The 23361-nt window shown below is 43.5% G+C and overlaps 1 protein-coding gene across 1 annotated transcript in view; it reads left to right on the forward strand.

The window, feature by feature from the left end:
- JAG1 (jagged canonical Notch ligand 1) overlaps positions 1-23057 on the forward strand; it is a 35043-nt gene extending 11986 nt beyond the window's left edge. The window contains exons 3-26 of the mRNA XM_053939223.1: positions 29-80; positions 5503-5757; positions 6768-6828; positions 10594-10724; positions 11016-11135; positions 11577-11690; positions 12145-12258; positions 13016-13129; positions 13533-13579; positions 14077-14250; positions 14745-14895; positions 15418-15582; positions 16090-16203; positions 16838-16951; positions 17057-17170; positions 17295-17411; positions 17926-17953; positions 18054-18139; positions 18933-19046; positions 19271-19380; positions 19462-19698; positions 20028-20159; positions 20606-20756; positions 21107-23057. Of these exons, the coding sequence (XP_053795198.1) occupies positions 29-80; positions 5503-5757; positions 6768-6828; positions 10594-10724; positions 11016-11135; positions 11577-11690; positions 12145-12258; positions 13016-13129; positions 13533-13579; positions 14077-14250; positions 14745-14895; positions 15418-15582; positions 16090-16203; positions 16838-16951; positions 17057-17170; positions 17295-17411; positions 17926-17953; positions 18054-18139; positions 18933-19046; positions 19271-19380; positions 19462-19698; positions 20028-20159; positions 20606-20756; positions 21107-21564 (3273 nt within the window). The 3' untranslated portion in view covers positions 21565-23057. The remainder of the gene's footprint in view (positions 1-28; positions 81-5502; positions 5758-6767; positions 6829-10593; positions 10725-11015; positions 11136-11576; positions 11691-12144; positions 12259-13015; positions 13130-13532; positions 13580-14076; positions 14251-14744; positions 14896-15417; positions 15583-16089; positions 16204-16837; positions 16952-17056; positions 17171-17294; positions 17412-17925; positions 17954-18053; positions 18140-18932; positions 19047-19270; positions 19381-19461; positions 19699-20027; positions 20160-20605; positions 20757-21106) is intronic.
- The last annotated feature ends 304 nt before the right edge of the window (positions 23058-23361 follow it).

The raw sequence follows: 23361 nt of genomic DNA on the forward strand, positions 1-23361 counted from the left end.
GAAATTAACTCATATTTCTCTTTTGCAGAGATCCTACACACTGCTTGTTGAGGCATGGGATTACAATGATAACTCCACAAGTAAGTATTCCTTTCTCTGGCTTATTTAGTTCTGACACCTCTGTTTCCCGGGCACTGAAAGGCCTCTGGAAGCCTCACCAGCTTGCTGTGACTTAGAGCACAAGGAGAGGGAAAAGCTCTCCCCCAAACAGCTTGGAGCAGTTCCTCCAGGATCTGCAGCAGCCTGTCTCACTCCCATTGCTTGCAGAGGGTGAGTAGCTTGCTCACCTAGGCACCAATGGTGTGATGCCTAAAAATAGATGCTGTTAATTCCTTCTTTCTCCTCTGGGAGAGTAAAAGCCAAGGGATTTCTTCAGGTTTCTTTGTTGGGTTTTCTGGTCTTGTTTTGGTCTTTTTAATTGGGACCAATATTCAGAAGCCTAAGTCTTGTTCACCTGAGACCTCTCTATAAACTAAGCACTTCTCAAAACTGAGTTTACTGCTTTAAAAAAAGAAAACAACTTAAAATCTGCCTAAGACTTGATATCCATCCATCTAATGACTGTAGATGAGAAAGAGGAGTTACTACAAGTTCTTCCTTGGGAGTTGGATGGCTGGGGGTTTATATGCAGGGGCTGAAAAAATATTTACTAGATGCCACCTGGTAGAGCTGGCTGAAAATCAAGGGTGGGGATCTTTCTCCTGGAATGTCTCTGGTTGGTTTCAGAACCATTCTGTTCAGCTTTTCCCGTGGCTAGAGGAAGCTGCACAAGGTCTTCTGGCACATGAGCTGTTGTGCTTTTTGCCTGCTGTTACTTAAGGAGGTAGGCAAAATCAGCTCTACTTGAACCTAGGGCTTTAACAGTGTGTGTGTGGTAAAAGCCACAGGAGAGAGTGTGAATCTGAACTCATAAAGCTTTTGTTGACACAACAGGCCTTTTTCTTCAGCAAGGAAGCAGCAGCACAGTGGTCCATCTTACAGAAATCTTACAGCAGCTTCTTGCAGTCTGCTTTGGAATGCCAAGGTGGCAGCCATGGAGGAATGAAATGGGCTTCACGCCTCGTGAGAGAAAGGCTTTGGAGAAGTGTGCACAGTGCTGTGCTTTTATGTTTTAATTGGTGAAGAGTGCATAGCTTAGGAACTACTGTGTGCAGATCTGCTCCTTATATTTTTTTAATGTACATGGTGCGTCCTATTAATTCTTCATTCCAGAAAAGCAGTTGTTACTTGAGATAAATCTTGTGGCCTGTCAGGGGTAGCCACAACCAGCCTCATTCAGCACTGCTGCAGTACCTGAGATTTCAGACTCTACCTGAGCACAGTCATGGAGCAGTGGCTGGGGGATTTCTTGGATATAGAGTGTTATATGGAGGAGAATAAAGTAGATGCTGCAGCAGCAGTGAAATATTAAAAATGGAAGGTGCCTGAATTCAAAATGAAAGTCTTGTTTATAGTAGGGTCTGGGAGTTGTTTCAGACTGGGTCTGTGCCACTTTTACTATTGTTAGAGCTCATCTTTTTTCATTAAACAGCTGCATTTCCAAAGCTACACAATGAACCCTTTCTTTGCTTTCATGTTCTGGAAGTACAATTGTCTTCAGACAAAATTGCCTCATTTCTCAGCAGTGCATTTGACCAAGTGCAGACATGCTCTTGCATATGTTCCTGATCTGCATTCCTGCTCCAGCTTTAATGTCTCTTATCCATCTGTAGGTCACTTCAGTCGCTGCACTGCACAAAACTTCTCCTTTGTGCTGCACGGCTTGACTTAGTCAGCTTTCCCAGAGCTGCAGAGTAAGGCTTGAAGAACTAGTTAAGAAAATGATTAGAACTAAACAATTGTCATCATATAATGAGAAGAGTGGGGTTTTTTGATGTCCAGGATTTTCTTTTGCCTGAATTGCCACTGAATCGTAAAGACCCCGTGAGAGCTCTCAACAATAAAAGTGGGTTTAGTAGGCCTTGTGTGACTTTTCAGTAGCTCTGAAAGCATCCTCTGATCAATGCAGTTGTTAGAAGATCCTCAAGTGGATGCTTCCTTCCCCCCCCCCTACATTCCACTCCTCCTACGTTCGCTTTACCACATACTCTCTCTTGTCTCACTTCCAAGAGTGGCTTGCAGTTAAATTCTGGCCCTGTTGAAGTTGATGAGAATCGTGCTTTGTTGGAGCCAAGATTCAACTCAAATGGTTTTCTTACTCTGGTTCTTGTCTGGTTGCCATCTTGCTACTGTTGCTTCATACATAAAGCTAATGGGCTGACATTGCATCTCAAATTATGTCAAAGAGCTATTGTAAATTACTGGTATCAGTTGCATGTGAATTCCAGGCAGGCATAAGAGACTTCAAAATGTAAACCAAGCCGTGGCTGGAAGCTGTCTGAAACAAAGACTTTCAAAAATAACTGTGCTGTCCTTGGCCACCCAAACTGCTCAGAGAAGTCTGGGCTTTTTCTGTTGTTGTTTTTGCTTCCTGATGCTGCATAGTTATAATTTCCAGACACTGGAGCACTGAAAGGCAAAGGTGGGCAGTCAAAATATCTCATTTCCTTGTGTCTAAAACCTTTGATACACTTGCCCACTGAATAAAAAGAGGGATTTATAGCTTTGAAGTGTAGCCACAAGAAGTGAATAAAACCAACAGAGTCTCTTGACAGTGAAGTGCGGAGCGGAAGCCCGAGATGTACAGAAAGCCTCTCTCTTCCACTTCATCAGTTTCTAATGGGTTAATGCTTCCTCTAACCTTTCTATCAAAGCATGGGGTTCTGAGTCAGATGAAGGCAGTAGAGTTCAGAAGATCCCTTTGTCTCAAGCCTGGCTGACTGCTGCTTTTTATTTACTTAACCATTCTGCTGTGTTGGGATTGCTTCCTATAAAACTGAAACCGTGGTTGGTGCGGGCTAAGAATGGCAGGGTTGTTGCAATGCCTCCCCTGGAGTCTGGGTCAGCACCCTTGTGTAAGTGCACACTGACAGGTGGGAATAGGCAAGGGTGGAGGAGATCTTGTACAAGAAGGAACATGCCAGCGCTTCATTGTGAAAACTGTGGGTGATGGCTAATGGAAAGGGAGCTTAAACCTGTGAGAATACGTTTGAATTCATGTGGATGGGGGTAGCTTTAAAATGTGTATCCAGTGGAAGACATTTTATCCATGATCCAGAGGGAAACTGCAGCTGGGTTTCATCTGAGCACCTGCAAAAAAAATGAAATCCAGTGGACTTAAAAGGTTGTTTCCATTTGAGTTCAGGCTGTGGTTAAGGTGTCCAAAGAGCTGATGGCTGGAGTGAGAGGTCATACACATACAGCAAGGACAAGCTTCCTGATGAGCTGGCAGATAGGAGAGGAATGAAAGAGCAGAGGCAGAAGGAAAGAGCACATTTTCAAGGCAACTCCTTTTCTGGTGCCAAGGACTGAAATAGTTGTCAGTGGTATGTTCCCAAGGGGAACAGGAAAAGACTGGAAAAGCAAGAACAAGGGTGGGGGTGGAGGTGGGGGGGCTGGCTTGCAAAACTAAATTGAGCGTCGTTCTGCTTTTCTTCTGCCACTTACAGGAGAGGATAAAGTTGTTCTACTCACAAGGAGCAGGATGTCTTTATGCACACTCGGTGTTTGGGGAAGTGCCTTTGCTTTCCAGCTGTGCTGTGGATGGAGTGTAATCTTGGCAAGTGCAGCAGAGGCATCTCCAGCATGCATGAGTGGAACTGTAATTGCCAGACTAGCCCCATTCAAGATGAGCAGATATGCATCTGCTTTAGTACCTCTTAGAATTAGTCAATAATCTTGCTGATGAGATCTAAGAGCCTTACACCTGCACAGCACAGAATGTGATATTGCTCTGGATGTACCAGTATGGAAAGGTCCTTAGGCATCCACGTTACCTGTGAATGGGATTTAAATTAATAAAGGCCTGCCTGCATTTGAAAGTCTGACACATAGTTGTGGAGTTGGGGGCTTAGTGCCAATGAATAATAAAAACTGACTTAAATGGAAAAATATTATAGTACCAGAAATACCAGAAGGTGACTAAGAAGTTGTTGCCCTTTATTTCACACTGTAAACACATAATGAATGCTGTAGTCTCAAGTCACAAATACCCCCAAAAATGGGCAGCTGCTCACAACATCTGAGTATTGACACTCTTGTGTGGTTATGCAGCAAGAGCTTTGACTTCATTCCAAGCTGCAGACAAGCAGGCAGGACGTAGTGGTGGATCCATAATGGGTATCTGAGGCTTGAGAATCCTGTCGGGAAGTTCTGTTTTGAAAGCTGCAACTCAAAGGTCCTTAGCAAAACATTTAAAAGTATCTTAGATTAAAAACTGCCCATGTGTGATCTTATGGCTTTAGTAACAACTTCATTAGTCTTCAGCTCTGTCTTATGTAAAATCCCAGAAGGTTCTTTAGTAGTTGTTGGAAGAACAAGCAGCACATCAGTACATTTTAATTCTTAATGCTCAGAGGTGCCGATACTTCACACACTGCTAACACATCATTGGCAAGCTGCCAATTTCCTACCTCAAATTCTCCTGTCGCTGGATTATGCTCCCATGTACTCACTGTTGGTTTTGAACTCAGTCTGCAAGGATATTTTGGCTGTTTTATGATAAACTTTCACTCAGCAGTCGAGTGCTGGGTAGCAGGAGGTCGTAAGGCAGTGTCAGATCGTTTAAGTCACAAGACCTGGACTACAAAGTGAAATCCACAGATATATACAATGTTCCAAGCAAATGTGAAATATTATTTCAAGCCATAATTTAGACAGTTGTATGGCTCTGAAAGCCAGAACACTTCTGCCAGAACTAAATGTCAAGTGCAAACCTAAACTTTGAAATGCTCTGTAGAGAGGAAGGGGATCTATATATGCAGTAGTATGAGTCCTCTTCTTTGAGCTCTGGTCATCTTGACTTTGTACTCTCAGCTGCTGTCTGAAGACAGGACTTCCATGGTATTTCTCAGCCAAAATCTGGTGAGATTGCCGATGTTGTCTGAATGCTGGAGTTGGTAGTTTTCAATTCAGTGTTTGCACATAAGGAAAAGGCTGCAAACCTTCTGCAGTGCCTATGTTCAGCCAGTAGACATGGCTTTATTGGCTATTGTAGTATGCTGTTTTTGTAAATGCTCCAGTTGAAAACAAAACTAGTGCCATTAACGAAGGAGCAGGGGAAAACACATTTTGTACCAGTCTGTTGGAGCTGAATTTTCTTTAGTCATGAACTGTATGAATTCTTAGTGGATGCCCTTACACTGCAAAAGGGGTAAGTGATGGGCAGTAACTGAACAGTCCCTTTTGATTTCAAGCTTGGTTCAGTTTGATAATGCTGTATGTGTGTTTCAGTTAATGGTTTGTAGCTCCAGGGCAGCCTTATCTGTCTGTCTGAAACAGAAAGTTAATAAAACCAACTGGCTGCCTCAGAGAGTCTTGACTGTGAAACTGGAGAGCTGTGATGTGGGAGTCAATGACAAGACCTAAAGGAAAGTTTAACTCTGACATCTTTTGTGCCTGCAGACCCCGACCGCATTATTGAGAAGGCTTCCCACTCTGGCATGATCAATCCCAGCCGCCAGTGGCAGACTCTCAAACACAACGCGGGAGTTGCGCACTTTGAGTACCAGATCCGCGTGACATGTGCAGAACATTACTATGGCTTCGGCTGCAACAAGTTCTGCCGACCCAGAGATGACTTCTTCACACACCACACCTGCGACCAGAATGGCAACAAGACCTGCTTGGAAGGCTGGATGGGACCAGAGTGCAACAAAGGTTTGTGACAAATGCTCAACCTGCAGACCAGTGGGACTGGGAGGGATTTGAGGGCAGCCTATCCAGGTTGCATTCAGGGGTCAGATAGTGCAGACAGGGGGCTGAGGACTGATGGGACAGTGACCAGCTCTTTACAGTAAGAGCTGGGGGCAGGAGACAGACGAGTAGTTTCTGCCTTGCCTTAAAGTCTTGGAGAGAGTACTGGGCACTTAGCAGATGTGTTCTTTCTCTGATTATCCACATCTTTGCCCTTGGGAAGAAAACCCAGCCCACTGACTTCAATGGGAGTTCTGCTGCTGACTTCAAAAAGGATTTCCCCTTTGGTGCAGAACTTCAAGACAAGCAGGAAGGCGAGACTTGTTTTAGAGCTGACCTGGCAAGTGCAAAGCTTTGGTGTTTGAAAAGTCCCAGGCTTGTTTGTTCCACCTGAGATCATGTTCAACATGTTTACTAGCAAATGGCTGCTACCTAGGTAATTGGGGAAGGAGAAAGCAGGACTCAGGAACGGACTATCAACCTGTCTCAATGACTGAGTTTACCTGCAATTTGAATTGTTGCTCATCTTGGTATCCTATCTGTTCAGAGATACAGCCAAAACTAAATCCAGAGTAGTTAAAAGCTGCTTTGAATTAGGTGTAAAGCCAGGGAGAGTGGCCCAGATCACCTGCAAAAGACAGAGAAAGGAAGCCTGTAGACTCCAAGTGACCTGAGCTCTGCAAGGCACAATGGTTTCTCCCACATGAAAACAGCTCTTTGAACAGCTCTAGGAACGATTCCTCTGCAAAGTCAGAGGAACAGATTTCCTATAGAAAGGAAAAGCTGATAGATTTCCTATCCCCGGGAAACACCTACATTGATTTTCCTTCCAGTAGACTTGATAGGAGATACTGGTTAAAACCTTGGATTCAGCAGGATTACAGTGCTGGTTAGAGATTAAAATGTTCCCACGAGTGTGAAGGCACCAGAAGCGGGCAGTGTGCTGATACTCTCCTTTTTTGTTGTTTTAACAGCTATTTGTCGTCAGGGATGTAGCCCCCAGCATGGTTCTTGCACAATTCCAGGAGAGTGCAGGTAAATGCTTCCTATCCCTCCTTGCTTTCCCCCCACCCCTCCCCAACTAATTAAATAAGTGATGCTAAATAAAATAGGACTGGTGAGGGAGGGCGTTTTGGATGTTGTGGGTTTAAGCAAGACACATTATTCATGATGACTTGCCCAGAATAAGGGTGGGGGCCAGTCTTAATGCACTGATAATTTTAAGAAGCTTTGGGTTTGTGAAGTGGTGGCACTGAGGGAGAGAGGGCTATGGGATAAATCATGTGAATGCTGCCTAATGAGCACTAACTAATTGTTTCTGCACAAATAGTGCAAATGTTTGGTGACTATGTTTTTTCCAGAAGCCTGATTAATAGGTTTTCTTAAATTCCAAGCTTGCAGTAAAGTGTGGCTTTTCTGTCTTCTTCTCCCTTTCAGTGTTTCCCCCTTCTTCCCTCCCACCCCCTGGTTTCTTCCATCAGTAGGCAAAAGTCAAGCATTCTTTAGAATGGGATTAGTTAAATCTCTGGGTTCCTTTCCCATTGTAAGCCTGGCTCCGAGTGCTGAGAGGTTAATGGCTGGGATGAAATCTTGTCAGTGGGCTCTGATGAATGCCAAATTTTGTTGCTGTGCTTTGAAGTCCCTTCTGTCCTGGCAAGGAGACAATGGAAAGCAGATTTTATCCATAACCCAACAATTAAATATCTGGAATGCCTTAAAAAATGCAGCACATATTTACAGCACAGGAAAGTCTTGTCCCTTACCCTTAGAGTGGTAGTAGATATTAAACGTTGGTATTCTTTATCAACAGACAGGTTCCAAGTTGCTGCATGTAACCCTTTATCATTTCTGTTTACAACTGAGAGCTTCTGAGGTTACAAAAATGTTCATATTGATCCTGTGTAGGAAGGGTTAAAAGTGAATTTTGGGTATTCCTGAATAAGACTCAGAAGTTTGAAGGAATAGAAAGTAATTTTTCTTACTAACAAGCATATTGGTGGATCCTCTGTTGCTGGAAACCTTTGCATGAAGTGGACTAGAGTTCCAACAGGAACTGAATCTGGAGTGTCTGACAGACTATTCTATTAGAATTCAGCCTAAACAGCCATAGGGACTCATTCATTTTTTCTGCTTCTGTAATTCATGCTTCAAAACAAAACAAAACAAAAAAATTACCAAGGAACCGTCTGAAAGTGAGGTAGGAAGTAATCTCTCATCCTCACAGAACCGTGGCAAAGTGAAAGTCCAGCCAGGGGATGGACTGTTGTCACTTGTCCTGTGATTTTAATGTTCAACAGCACTGATATAAACTGGTTAACCCCCAGAGAACCAAATCTAAATCTTTTTTAATTAAAAAAAAAGCCTAACAAGCAGTAGGAAGTATGGGGGGGCCAGATGGTGAGAGGAACATATCAGTCAGGGCTACCAGTGATTTGTGCTGCTGTCATCAGAATAAACATGCCTTGTAGGGGTTGCTGTCTCCTAGTCAGAACAACAGGCTTTGTTTCCAGATTTTTTTTTCTTCCCTTTCTCTTTCTAAGTCTGTTGCCTCCCACTCACTGCCCAGACATGCACTAGTGCTCTTATTTACTTAAGGTGCAACTTTCCCACACTTGATTTGCATAGTCTTGAAACAATGCTGTCCTTCTGGTGCTTTCAGATAACTTCTGCTTGCCAAGTTAGACCACTATCTTTAAAGTGAACACAGAAACAAGATTTTATTTTCTTTTAAGTTTTGATGAGTCATATAGCTTGTATGCTACAAATGCAACAGGGTTTAAAAATAACATCTGAGCAGAATCTGCTCTGTGTTCTGGTACAACAGACAACTTTCAAATGTTCTTAAAATATCCTTTTCCCTTTTGCTGCCAGTCACTTTCTTCAATGCAGGCCAGCCAACTAAACATTTTTTTACTCATGAATCACTATACAAGGAAAGTTAACTTTAAATTTCTCATGAGAAACTGCTGTATGCATGTTATTAAACACGAGTTATTACTGTGAATCTTTCTCTGGAATTGATATGCCATTTTTTCTTTCCCTAAATGCCCACAGCCTTATCCAATTTTGTTTGTTATGTTTTGAAGTGATGTTTGAAGTAGTACCTTTGGCTGTAAAGCTCCTGGTTTTTTTTCCTGTGTGGTGTGGGGTTTTTTAATGATTTTGCTTTCTTTACACTTGTCCTAAAGAAAACAAAACCCACAACCACTTTGATTTGATGGGAGTAAAATCAATCCTGAATTTGGATACCTGCTTTTGCAGGTGAGGTCCCTTAGTTTGGACTGCATGCAAGCTCACAGGCAAGTTGCTTTGACTGCAATACAAATTAAAAGGGTCTGGTCCTAAATTTTGATCTTTGTGCATTGTCATTATATGTCCTGTACAGAAGGATTTTCCAAGAGCTACTTGAGGGAGGTTGTTTTGCCTTCTCTGGGTTTTTTTCATGTTCTATGCCCTGACTGGCTTTTTTTAACGCACACACTAATAAGAATTTCCCATTGACTTTGAAAAGGCTGCTATTTTGATAGCTATTAAAGAAAAAAAGTTAATTAGGATGCAGTTTGTCACCTGAGATTTTTAGAAGGGAAGTCAGACTTACCACTGGCTGTGTGTGATTATCCATTGGATAGATCCTTCTGGCTTTTTCCCATGAGAAGAAATTGCCAGCAGAAGAATAGTGGGGGGTTTTACAAATAGAAAGCTTAGCTGACTTCTGTAGAGCTGAGGTTTGTTTTCATAATTTAGTGACAGCTTAGTGCTTAATTGCTGCTGATCAATTACTCTCAGGACCTGTTAATGAAATACAGTACCTCAAAAAGTCCTTGCTTTTAATTTTCAACTTGTTTTGCTTGTTCCTATCTATAGATCCACTTTAATCTGTAGGATCCTTCATCTGTCTTGCTAGTGAGAACTAAATGAAAACCAAAATAAGCTTTCCCTTAAGGGGGCTTTACTTGAAAAGAACATCTTCCTTTTAAGTAGGGAATTCAGGTAGCTCATTGATGGTGACAAAAAAGAATTCAAATAGTACTAAATTCTTCAGACATCAGTGTTTCTCAGAATTGGACATGATTTAGTTGTTCCCTGAAAAGAGGTTATTAGCATAAATCAAACTCAGAAGCACACCGACAGCTGATCTTTGAACACGTGTAAAATCCTGCTGTGCTGCTTTCTTCCATCCCTGACTGTGGCCCAGTCCGTACTGGCTCTGTATGTCTCTCTCCATTCAGAATAAGGGTGGCTTCTGAGAGGGCAGGGAACTCTCCATGTTTTGCCACTGCCTTGCCAAGGGCTCAGAGTTGCTGGTTATGTTTTGTTTGTCTTCCTGCAAACACAGCATAGCTGAAACGCCTGGAACCTTGTATTCATGAGGATCTCTGGATAACTATTGTTTCCACTGACTTTTTCTTCCCCCCTCAATTTATAAAGCGCCCTGTCAAAGTCCAGAGATTGATTTGTAGTGCACACCCACCCTCTCTGCCACATTTATATGAGGCTCCAAAAGAGTGTTATTGTGCTAAATGGCCTCATGCTGGTTTTCTCAGAACAGTTATTCTTTTGTCAGGAGGCTGGCTACAGAGACCTTGGCAAAACTACCAAAATGTTTGTTTACAAGAAACCATCAAACAATCCTTGAATAGCTTCTCCCCTCCCCTCATCCTGCCCTTCTCCCCCACTTCCCAACCTTTCTTCAAGCTTTGGCGTTGCACACTCATATCTACATACAGCAACTGCGATGGGTTTGGGTTTGTTTCCCTGTTCTGATTTTTTTTTTCCTTTTTTTTTCCTCTTTAACTGAAGGTGTCAGTATGGATGGCAAGGCCAGTACTGTGATAAGTGCATTCCACACCCGGGATGTGTCCATGGCACTTGCATTGAACCATGGCAGTGCCTCTGTGAAACCAACTGGGGTGGTCAGCTCTGTGACAAAGGTATGCTAATCCCAGAGGGCCGTGTCACACTGGGATGTCAGCGCTGGCGGGGAGTGCACACGGGGCTCAGCAAGCTGCCGAAACGTGCTGGCAGTGTCCTGGCCCTCAGCTGCCTGCCCTTGTCCCCACTGCTATGCCAGCATGGTTAGCATCTGTCCTTAGCTTGTCCCTGTCCTGTCCCACTCCTCTCTGGGCATACATTCTGTAAAGGCTCTGGGATAGCAGAACAAAGCACGTGGTGATGTTCCTGTAACTTTCCAGCCTGTCTTTAATGCTCCTCCCCTCTTGCAGATCTGAACTACTGTGGAACTCACCCGCCCTGCTTGAATGGTGGTACCTGCAGCAACACTGGCCCTGACAAATACCAGTGTTCCTGCCCTGAGGGCTACTCAGGACAGAACTGTGAAATTGGTAAGTGTTGGATGGAGCTGCTGCCTGACAGTTAATTCTTGCCAGCTTTTGGTGGCTAATTTTGGATGCACATTATGAGATGGAAGAAAACTCAATTTGTAGTGTACCCAGTCAGGGCTGGGTACAAACATGCAGCCTTTCCTATTCTCATGCTTTATCATGGATGTTTGGTGTCTCTGAACATCAGCCTTCTGCTCACTGGGGAGGTCACTGTGAGCCACCCTATCTGGCCATGGCTCCAGCAGGTGCCAGTCAGTGTGCTGGTGAGCTTAATGTGGAACAAGACTTTCTGCAAGCTAGGAAATTCCTGGTTCTTGCAGGAGCACAGTGCAGCAAGAGTGCTGATGGTGTGTCCAGAGCAGAAGCATGTGGAGGGAGCAGGGGTGGCTTGTGGTGGCATTGCTGTAGCCTCTGCCCTGATGTCCTTCTGTCCCTGTGCAGCGGAGCACGCCTGCCTCTCCGACCCTTGTCACAACGGGGGAAGCTGCCTGGAGACATCCACGGGATTCGAATGTGTGTGTGCTCCTGGCTGGGCTGGACCAACTTGCACTGATAGTGAGACCTTTTCAGTGTTTATTAAAAATGTGCCATTTTGCTGGTTTTGATCAGTCTTTCCAATCCCTCATAACCTTACAGGGCAGACTACTTAACCTTTCCCAGTCTGAACATTGCTTCCCAGCAGCCATTTACACCCCTGTTCACTCTCTTCCCCTTGTTAAAAATGCTGTTTTGAGGGACTTGCTGGAGCCAAATAGGACTTCCACTTGCAAAAAGGCCACAGGGCCTTTTTTCCCCAGTGCTTTGAACCCCCTTTTCACATTACTCCTCTCTTTAAATGAGGCTTTTGCTGCTATGAAAGATAACCTGTAAATTCCAAGTAGAAGTCCTGTTGTTGTTCTTCTGTTCCTCAGGGAAAACCTGAGTAGCAGCAACCATTTGTCAGACTTGTCAGTTACTGCCACTGCCAATCTGGTAGTGGAGCTAAGCCTCTCCTTATTCTGCATTACAGATATTGATGATTGTTCTCCAAATCCCTGTGGTCACGGAGGAACTTGCCAAGATCTAGTTGATGGATTTAAGTGTATTTGCCCACCTCAGTGGACTGGCAAAACGTGCCAGCTAGGTAAGAACTGCTTTCTCTTCATCCAGTGTTGTTCCAGGGCTGAAAAAGATAAATGCAAAAGGGATTGTGGTCCTGCATTACTCACAGTCACGTTTCTGAAGCCTGTGGATGTATTTTGGCACATCGAAGACATTCAGTGTCTCTTTGCAGGACTGAGGTCTAGTACAGTGTCCAAGAGCAGTGTGGCTTCCATCACCTTGCTTCTGCCTGCTGGCACTTGAAAGAAATAGTTAACCAGAGGCATCCTTCAAACCAGAACTGCCCTGAAGTGGGGAGGCTGCCTGTTGTACCTCCTGGTCCCGCCCCCACATGTGCTTCTTTCCCTTAACCCTGTGAGAAAGTTGCTGTATCTCCTCAACCATATCAACTCCTCCAGACCCAGGAGCTCACAGCTGGGTTCCAAAATGGGGATGATTTCACTGAGAGCGAGCTGGCTGCATTCTTTACACAACACACTCATCCCAATGACCAGGCTGCAGCATTCCTCTTTCAGAATGCTCAGCTGAGATACGTGTGTGGGGGCAAGTTGCTTGTAATGAGTGGCTGGGTAATTGTGAAATAATTAGCGTAGCCTGTATGTTCTAATTGCAGAGAACCTGAAAGAGCCTTCAGAGGCTGATGATTGACTTCTGTTCCTTCAAGTCACGTTAATCCCGGCTGTACGCTGCAAGTTCCTCTTAGCTCTGGAGGAACTGCTGGTTATTGCTGGGGCGTGAGCTTCTCCCTTCCCCCCTGAATGCTCCCCTTGGTTTTCCAGATGCCAATGAATGTGAGGGCAAGCCCTGTGTCAATGCCAACTCTTGCAGGAACCTGATTGGCAGCTACTACTGTGACTGCATTACTGGCTGGTCTGGCCACAACTGTGATATAAGTAAGTGTCCATACTCTTGGGTTTGTTAAAGGCCAGTTCTTTGGGCATATGTGTGTGTGCCCCTGAGTTCTGAGCTCAATTTAAACACTGGGCAGAGCCCCAGCAGTTGATGTTTTTAGAAAGGGAGTAGTTGGTGCAGAATGAAAATACACAATTTTATCAAAGTCATTAGCCTGTACCATAGCTATATTCTGATAAAGGGACTAAAACAATGATGTGAAGTTTTGCTGCCTCTCCTAGAAGTATCACAAAAGGTTTCCCACCCATTATAATAACCTTATCTCAAGGAAGGCATGCAGGAAACTTGACAAAAAGTTTATCTAGCTGCAGTTTTAGAGAGACCTGAACTCTCTATCTAGTGTAAATATATTTTTGCCTTCTAACCATGCTAATTTTATTGCAGATATTAATGACTGTCGTGGACAATGTCAGAATGGAGGATCCTGTCGGGTAAGTCGTTCTTGTTTTACTTTGGTTTCCCCAAGACTTGCAATAATAACTAAAACATTTGAGTTGAAGCACAAAAAGTTTGGAAAATAGCAAATAGCTGGTACAAATGGTCATGTCTAAGTTGGGGGAGGGCCTATGTCATGCTACAGCATGTTGAGATATGTCTGTAGAACAGTAAGGGCAAAAAAAATATAACTTCAGTAAATGACTCATTTTCACTGCCAGTGTCACCAGTGAACGAGCTGGTGGTTGTGCAAACTACCTACTGGAACTGTAGGCACTACCCTTCAACCTGTGGATTAATGTATCCTGCCTGGAAATTAAGAATGTAAACTGGGACTGGGTGGTCTGTGTGTGTATTTGTTTTTTCCCCTCTAAATATTTTGAACATAATAAGATGGTATTTTTTTTAACTTTTTAAAAATTTTTTTTCTTAATAAGAATATATCAAGGGAGGAACAACGTTAACTCTGAAACTTTTTTTTGTTCTTTCCCAGGACTTGGTTAATGGTTATCGGTGTATCTGTTCACCTGGCTATGCAGGAGATCACTGTGAGAAAGACATCAATGAATGTGCAAGTAACCCTTGCATGAATGGGGGTCACTGCCAGGATGAAATCAATGGATTCCAATGTCTGTGTCCCGCTGGTTTCTCAGGAAACCTCTGTCAGGTAAGAAGGCTGGGTGAAAGGCAGGCCCTCAGCCAGTGTCGTTTGTTCCGACGCTCCGGATCTGAGCACGGAATGCCTTGCATCCAGTGAAGCATAGTATAAAGTTGTACTTGATATCGCTGCCAGTCTGCCAAGAAAGTGCTTGATTAATGTATATTGTGGGGAGGGGTGGGAAGAAACCAACAAACCCCTGACAGGCTGGGGAGGATTCTATTTGTTAGGCAGACTGCAGAGTTTGCACGTCAGGCTTTGTGGAGCTCTCACTATTAACTTTGGCAGTTCAGTATCGAGAGTTGTCTGCCAGAATAGTGGTGAGCGGGACTAAACTCTGTGTGCTATGAATGATTCTTTGAGGCAGCAGATAAAAAGGTCGGATTCCACAATGTCAGCCTGTCGTGGTGAGGGAAAGCCATGATAAACCTCTTTCACTCAGCTTTCCCTCACTCCCTTCCCCCCCTTCCCATTTCCCTTCCCTCTCTGTGCACTACTTACAGCTGGACATAGATTATTGCGAGCCAAATCCGTGCCAGAACGGTGCCCAGTGCTTCAATCTTGCCATGGACTATTTCTGTAACTGCCCCGAGGATTATGAAGGGAAGAACTGCTCCCACCTGAAGGATCACTGCCGCACCACTCCATGTGAAGGTTCGTGTTCCCTTGCGGGTAAAGGGCAATGTCTGGCAATAATTCTGCCCCGGTGTCACTGGAGCCCTAACACAGCTCCAGCAGGGGAGTCACTGGAATAGCTCTGCTATAAAGAGGCTGAATTTTGCCCTCTGCCTTAGGCCTCTCTCTGTGTGAAAAGATGTGTGATATTTTAAGTATCAGGTCTTGAAAGACAGCATTATGTCATTGTGGACAGAAAGCACAGGTAGCAAATAGCCTGATGCATTTATTCCAGGCCATGGATGTGTTCCAGTAATCATCAGATAAGATGCTGTGATTATTTTATGTGTAGTTGGCAGAGTCCAATGTTATTTTAAAGCAGCAAACATATTTGTAGTCATATGTTTATGGTTTTGCTCGATGATCTTAAAGGTCTTTTCCAACCTAAATGATTCAATGGCACGAGTGTCTTCTAAACATCCATGGCTGGAAGTGAAAGTGTTGCTCTTGAGGAATTGGGTTCCATGGGTAATTCTCATGCTGGTCTCTGCTTTTCTGCAGTAATTGACAGCTGCACGGTGGCAGTGGCTTCCAACAGCACACCTGAAGGGGTTCGCTACATCTCTTCCAATGTTTGTGGTCCTCACGGGAAGTGCAAGAGCCAAGCGGGTGGAAAATTCACCTGTGAATGCAACAAAGGATTCACTGGCACCTACTGTCATGAGAGTAAGAGCAAAAAAGAGAATGTATTTTACTGTCCCCCACTCTTACTGGGAAAAGATTCCATCCTTCCCTCCCAGACCTCTTTAAGGTTTCTTCATTGTGACTTAGTGAACCTTGGAACTGCTGTAAGTTTTCAGATCACTCTTGGGTGAGGCAGAGTGGAAGGCCTTGGGGAAGGTTCACAGCAATGACCCATCTGGCCTTGAATTGTATGTTGTTAAAAACCTTATGTGTACAAGGTCTGAGGGAGTTAATAGCAGGGTTTAATGTGGATCTTAGGGACTCCTGAATTTTATTTTTTTTTTAATAATGACAGGTTCATCACCTTGTGCAGTTTTTTACCCATTTGTCATCTTGCTTGTAACCCTTCCTTTCCAAAGGGTATTATTAAAAATGGAAGTAGCACCAAAACAGTGTGCAGTAAGATAATGACTCCTAGTAGCTGTACTTTTAGTTTGACTTTTTTTCCCCTCTTTTTTTAATCCTCTTCTTTCTTCCCAACTGTTGCAGATATCAATGACTGTGAAAGCAACCCCTGTAAAAATGGTGGCACTTGCATTGATGGCATCAACTCCTACAAATGTATTTGTAGTGATGGATGGGAAGGAACATATTGTGAAACAAGTAAGTTATCCATCCTTCAGCACATATAAAGATCTCTTGGGAAAACATTGGGAAAGAATGGCTGGTACTGTCTTAAGATAACAGTGACCTATGTCAATAAACTCTGCTTCAAAGGCCATGGAGGACCAGGTCCTCCTACCAAGTCCCAATCTTTTGTATTGAAACTAAGCCCAAGTTACAAAGTTGGACTGGGTTTAGAACCTGGCTCTCTCACTGTTGAGTTTTCTGCTCTATCCTTTGGAGAATTCCAGGAAGAAAACCTTTGTATCAGTAGATGCCACTTTATGGCCTGTCTGCATATCATACTTGCATTTTGTCAATCTCAGGAACAGAAGAAGAGTTGAGAGCTCTGCTCCCTTCCCCTTTCTAACACGGTAGTTTATGTAATAGGCCTTTTCACTGCTTTTTTTACTGAAACAAGATTACAAACAAAATGAAAACAAATTGGAGGACTGGGGTGAAAGAGTCTTCTTCTATGTGACAGTGCTTAAAACTTTAAAATACTGACTTTAAGTATTTATTCCACAATTGAAACACAGGCCAGAATTAGGAATGGGTTATGCTCCTTTCAAGCATTGTGTTTGTCAGTTCTGTAAACATCGCTGAGCTTGTTTTCTCTCCTTAACATATCCAGATATTAATGACTGCAGTAAAAACCCTTGCCAGAATGGAGGAACTTGCCGAGACTTGGTCAATGACTTCTTCTGTGAATGTAAAAATGGATGGAAAGGAAAAACTTGCCACTCCCGTAAGTTCAGCATTTCCAAAACATAACAGACATGCTCTAATAGGCTGCTTGAACTCATTGCCCTAAGGGAGCACCAGCATTAAGGATAGTTTGGGTTTTCCACAGGTGACAGCCAGTGTGATGAGGCAACATGCAACAACGGGGGGACGTGCTGTGACGAGGGGGACACTTTCAAGTGCATGTGTCCTGCAGGATGGGAAGGAGCCACTTGTAACATAGGTAAATAGCCTGCACAATCGCCAGGAAGCAGATGCAGTGCTGCAGCTCTGACTTCAGCTGTTCCTCTTGGCTCAGGCTTGACGGCTTTCTAACAACTGAGTGGCAAATGTTGTTTGTGTTACAGCGAGGAACAGCAGCTGCCTGCCAAACCCCTGTCACAACGGTGGTACCTGTGTAGTCAGCGGGGACTCCTTCACTTGTGTCTGCAAGGAGGGCTGGGAAGGACCCACATGCACCCAGAGTAAGTCAGCTCTGCTTGAACTCTTCCAGAGTGTTGCATGATGTGAACATGAGCTCATCCTGTCGCCCTTGGAGTCAAGATTGAATCCAGAAGGGAAAGCTTGTTTGATGAAGGCTTTAGCATCACCTGAATCTTTGTTTTTAATGACTTTATGTGATACAGCCTTGACCTGGGCATGAGAAAGTTGCAAATGAGCTAAGTGGAGACAGATGTTGTCTTGTTTTCTTCTGCATTCTTTTTCTACAAGCAGCTCTGTCTGCTTCCACTTTTTTCACCCCCCCCCCGTTAGATTCTTTACAAGGATCTCTTCCTGCGTACATGTGTTCCACAATGTAGTTAACAAATTTTGTGGTACAAGCCTGGAATCAATTTAGTAGAGAATTTCAGCATATTTTTGTTAAAGTTGAGTTAAGTATAACTTGGGCATTAGGGGAAGTTTGATCATTCTTTACTGCCAGTAGAGCTGTATTAGCCAAAGTCTACATGTTTAATGCTGTCTGTCTTTGCTTTACAGACACAAATGACTGCAGTCCTCATCCTTGGTAAGTTTGCTATGTTTATTATTTGCTTTTTTAATTGCTTTAGAATTCTGGGTTCCTTTTATCTGTAGCAGTTTTTAATGCCTGTGATAATTCTCCACAGTTACAACAGTGGCACTTGTGTGGATGGAGAGAACTGGTACCGCTGTGAGTGTGCTCCAGGCTTTGCCGGGCCTGACTGCAGGATCAGTGAGTGTTCAGATGGCTCTCTGCCTCAGATTTTGTCTCGCTTGAATCTCGTTGCAAGACAATCATCTTAATTAAGTTAAGTAGTAGATCAGATGAGTGATAGGTGTCTTGTGTCTTCTCTATCCGTACCTGGATCTGTAGCAGATTTGGAGAAGGCAGGAATCGCACTGAAAACAAAAGAAATTTAAAGTCATTCAGCTAGAGCTCTTGGTTCAGCCGAGTGGGTAAAATGCCCTTTGGGACAGCCTTCCCTTGTGTTTGTATGGCCCAGGCTTCTGCTTGAGATGAAAGTGTGCCAGCCAAAAACCTTGTCAATTAATAATCCACCTCCAAGCCCTGAGGTGATGTATGCGCTTCCCTGTAATTTAATAATAATTACAGGTAGGAGGACACTTTTTTTAATAACAGCCATGGAATAGAAGTCCCACAGCAGCAATAGAGCTGGGAAGGGTTTAACATTGACATCAGTTGAAGAATCTAGTGGGGACAAAACTGGAGCACATCAGAAGGGAGAGGAAGTGTGTCTCTGTAGGAAGGAATGTGTCCTTGCCCTGGAAAGCTCGAGTAGCCACAGGGGTCAGGTTTTGATCTTTGTTAGTGCCACACAGCAGAAACGTCAAAGGACTTTTCTGAGGTTATACTGGTGCTGCAAGCAGGAATCTATGTCCCAGTAGACACTAGAAAATGAACATAAAGTTCCAGTAGGCAATTCTATCCCATGTTTGCTTTTTTCCTGACAAAACAAAAGGATACTATGGAGTAACTGTTCTGTTTCCTCTCCTTCCCATCATAGACATCAATGAATGCCAGTCCTCGCCCTGTGCCTTTGGAGCTACATGTGTAGATGAAATTAATGGGTACCGTTGCATTTGCCCCCCGGGTCGCAGTGGTCCAGGATGCCAAGAAGGTATTCCAGATGCCAGAGCTGATCCTAGCACTTGTAGCAAGATCTGTATAATTGCACATTGATGGGTTTGTGGTTGGATGGGGTTGGTTTTGGGGCATACTATCTGTTGTTTCTTAAAGCAAGTATCCTTATTGAAGAAGCAACTTAGTGGGAAGTTTAGATGAACTTCAAAAAGGCTTTTGTTTCCCATTTTTAGCTTATAATCCTGTTCAATCTCTCTTCAGTTACAGGAAGGCCTTGCATTACCAGTGTTCGAGTCATGCCAGATGGGACTAAGTGGGATGATGACTGCAATACCTGTCAGTGTCTGAATGGAAAAGTCACCTGTTCTAAGGTACAGCTGTGCTGTGGTTTGGCTTACACCATCTTCTGTCCTCTAGCCAGTGGATTCTCACCAGTATTCATCCTCTCCTAGGTCTGGTGTGGCCCTCGGCCTTGTGTCCTGCATGGCAAGGGCCCCAGCGAGTGCCCCACTGGCCACACCTGTGTCCCTGTGCGGGATGACCACTGCTTCACCCACCCGTGTGCTGCCGTGGGGGAATGCTGGCCCTCCAACCAGCAGCCTGTGAGGACCAAGTGCAACTCAGATTCCTACTACCAGGACAACTGTGCCAACATCACCTTCACCTTTAACAAAGAAATGATGGCCCCGGTAAGTAACAGCAGCTCGCTGGGCTGTGGCACACACAGACTCATTCTCAGAGCATGGAATGATGTTTTCCATAGGGAAAACTGCAGCAAAAGCTGACTCCGCCTCCTTATCAAAGAAAACAAAAAGCAGAGAAGGATTTAATATAGCCTTGCAGCCTAAATGCTTTTTTGACTAGAGAAGAAAAAAAGCTAGGTTGGAGGGAATTCCACCTCCTTTTCTTGAGAACTCTTACTTCAGGGCAAACAAAAAAATCCCAAACAAATCTTATATCTGTGTGTTCGTGTGCATATGTATTTTAAAAAAACCAATGTATTTTTTGTATCCTCCAGGGCCTTACCACAGAGCATGTTTGCAGTGAACTGAGGAATCTGAATATTCTGAAGAATGTTTCTGTTGAATATTCCATCTATATTACCTGTGAGCCTTCCCACTTGGCAAATAATGAAATCCATGTTGCTATTGTAAGTATTCCTGGAATATTTTAAATGTCTTAGTAGTTAATTGCTTGGTTATGTGTGCAACATGTGGATTTCATAAAAATATTAATTCCTGGCTTTGTTGGCACTTCTTGTGGTTTAGTTTCCATCCTGATACCCTTTAAGAACAGGAAAGGAATTCTGGTTAAATGTGTGTACCTGAAAGCTGCCATGCAGGGGCAACTGTAATAGGGGGAGTAAAACATTTCTCTGTTACACTCTTGCTTTTGGGCGGGGGGGTTTTGGTCTTTTTAAGGATGAGAACAAGAATTCTGAGTCACTAGTTTCTGCCCACAGCAGGCCTTTGATTCTGTTTTGTTATAATATGAACAGCAGCAAGAGCCTTCACTGCCTGTGAAGGTTTATAAATAGCAGATTCCCCTGTGCATCTGATGTGGTGCTTGGTGTTAATTGTGTGCCTCCTCCTGCAGTCTGCAGAAGACATTGGGGAGGATGAAAACCCCATCAAAGACATCACAGATAAGATCATCGACCTAGTCAGTAAGCGCGACGGGAACAACACCCTCATCGCTGCTGTCGCCGAAGTCAGGGTGCAGCGGCGGCCGGCCAAGAGCAAAACGGGTGAGCTGCTCCTTGGCCCCCAGCTCCTGCTCCTTGCCCTGCCTGCAGCACCCCTGCCAAGGGGAAGAGCCTTTCCTCCCTTTGGAGACTTTCAGCAAGTCCCTGTTCATCAGGAACAGTGGGGAGGCTTTGCACCCAAGGTCTTTTTATTGCTAAAAACACTAAAAAACTTTCCAAAGTTTGCCAAACCAGTGGTCTAACCTGGCAAAAGGGCTGCTAGACTTCCATGCTCCTTGTGGAGAAATATGGGAAGTAACAAGGCATAAGAACCAAGATTTGTTTTCTTTTGAGACATCCCAAAGTGTCCCCCGTGGTTTGCAGCAGGACTAACTGTCTCCTGTCTCTTCCAGATTTCCTGGTGCCCTTGCTAAGCTCGGTGCTGACAGTAGCCTGGATCTGTTGCCTGGTCACCGTGTTTTACTGGTGCATCCGAAAGCGCCGAAAGCAGAGCAGCCACACCCACACGGCCTCTGACGACAACACCACCAACAATGTAAGGGAGCAGCTGAACCAGATCAAAAACCCCATTGAGAAACACGGAGCAAATACTGTCCCCATTAAAGACTATGAAAACAAAAACTCTAAAATCGCCAAAATAAGGACACACAACTCTGAGGTGGAGGAGGATGACATGGACAAGCACCAGCAGAAGGCCCGATTTGCCAAGCAGCCAGCCTACACTTTGGTAGACAGAGATGAAAAGCCCCCCAACAGCACCTCTACAAAACACCCAAACTGGACAAATAAACAGGACAACAGAGACTTGGAAAGTGCACAAAGCCTAAATCGGATGGAGTACATTGTATAGCAGATGGTGGGGTGCTGCCATGCAGGGCCTTTGAGTATCATTATAAAGGCACTCAAGAGCTTGTAGTTCTTAAACTGTTGTGTAATATTTGAGTCTAAGGCTATTATTTACTTAGAATCCCTGTGTTAATTTAAGTTTGGACAAGCTGGCTTACACTGGCAATGATAGTTGCTGTGGTTGGCTGGAATACCAAGTGCTGCATTTCACATCTATGCAAAACTAGTCAAAAGTGCCCTCCTGTAAATTCAGCTGCAGCTGATCCATCATGGAAATGTTCCATAAGGTATTACATAGCCTTATTACTCTTCCTTAGTGTTCATTTTTTTTTTCTGCCAGATGTTCCAATTTATACAGTTTCTTTAGAATAATACATTTTATTTATATTTATTGAATTTGAATTTTTTGTATATTGGTTTTATGGTGACGTACAACTAGTTCTGTATTTGAAAGTGCCTTTGCAGCTCGGAACCACAGCAATTATCAAAAATAAGTTTATTATTTATTTTTTTATTGTATTTTTGTTGGGGGCGGGTGGGGGGAACTTGTCAGCAGTTGCTGGTAAATGAAGAATTTAAAGAGGAAAATGTGTCAAAAATAGAAGTTTGTATAGATATGTAAATAATTCTTTTTTTATTAATCACTGTGTATATTTGATTTATTAACTTAATAATCAAGAGCCTTAAAATATCATTCCTTTTTATTTATATGTATGTGTTTAGAGTTGAAGGTTTTTGATAGCATTGTAAGCTCGTGGCTTCTCTATTTTGAATTTATTTTCTTGTTACATGTTGCCTATATGCCAAAACTAAGGTGTTCTAAAATAGTTTATTTTTAATAGGATGGGCTTTCATGCCTTGATGCTGGTTTTTGTACAATGTCAAACGTTTGAAACACCTTCCATAGTATCACTTCAAGACTATTTGTAAGTACTGACTGAGGCAGTTTAGAGAATTAGACTAGAAATTTTTTTTGCTGCTTTAGACTTGAAAACCGAGTGACAGGCAGATAATCTGCTAAGAAGCAGTTTAAGGGAACAAAACTGAGCTATTATTTTATGTAGATGAAATGTGAGTGGTTGCATGTAATTAAAAATATCAAATTAGTGTGTGAAGTTGGAAACACAGCAATCTTATTTTGTAAATTCTAATTATTTTTTTCTCACCATGAATATGTAATACTGAACCACTTGTAGATTTGACTTTTTTTGTAATCTACTGCATTTAGGGAGTATTCTAATAAGCTAGTTGTTGAATACTTGAACAGTAGAATGTCCAGTAAGATCACTGTGTAGGTTTGCCATAGATTACACTGCCCGCCTTAACAAGTGAGGAAATCAAAGTGCTATTACGATGTTTAAGATCAAAAGGCTTATAAAGATAGTCATCTCAGTGGTTAACCATTGAGATCATGAAGATACCTTGTATTGTGATATTAGTGTTATATGAAAATGCATCTTTGATGTGTTGTTCCTGGCAATAAATCTTGAAAAGTAATATTTATTAAATTTTTTGTATGAAAACATAAAAGAGCGTGGAGATTATTGAGCTCGGAGGTGCTCCTGGCCAGTCAGTTGTGCAAAAGCCAGGGCAGGTGCTGCTGGAGGTTTCCAGGACCTGCCCCTGCCTTTGGTGGAGTCAGTTTTTTGTTAGATGATTACACGTTCCCCTCTGGCTCCCGGTGGCACTGAGGAGGATTGAAAGCAGCATGTCCCTTGTTCTCACTGCCTCTTGGCCAATGTCCCTCAGTGTTCTGAGAGAGGGTGGTGTGGCTGCACCTGTGCAACGAGTTTACCCTGCA

The sequence above is a fragment of the Vidua chalybeata genome, chromosome 3, assembly GCF_026979565.1.
Source record: "Vidua chalybeata isolate OUT-0048 chromosome 3, bVidCha1 merged haplotype, whole genome shotgun sequence".
Classification (NCBI taxonomy): domain Eukaryota; kingdom Metazoa; phylum Chordata; class Aves; order Passeriformes; family Viduidae; genus Vidua; species Vidua chalybeata.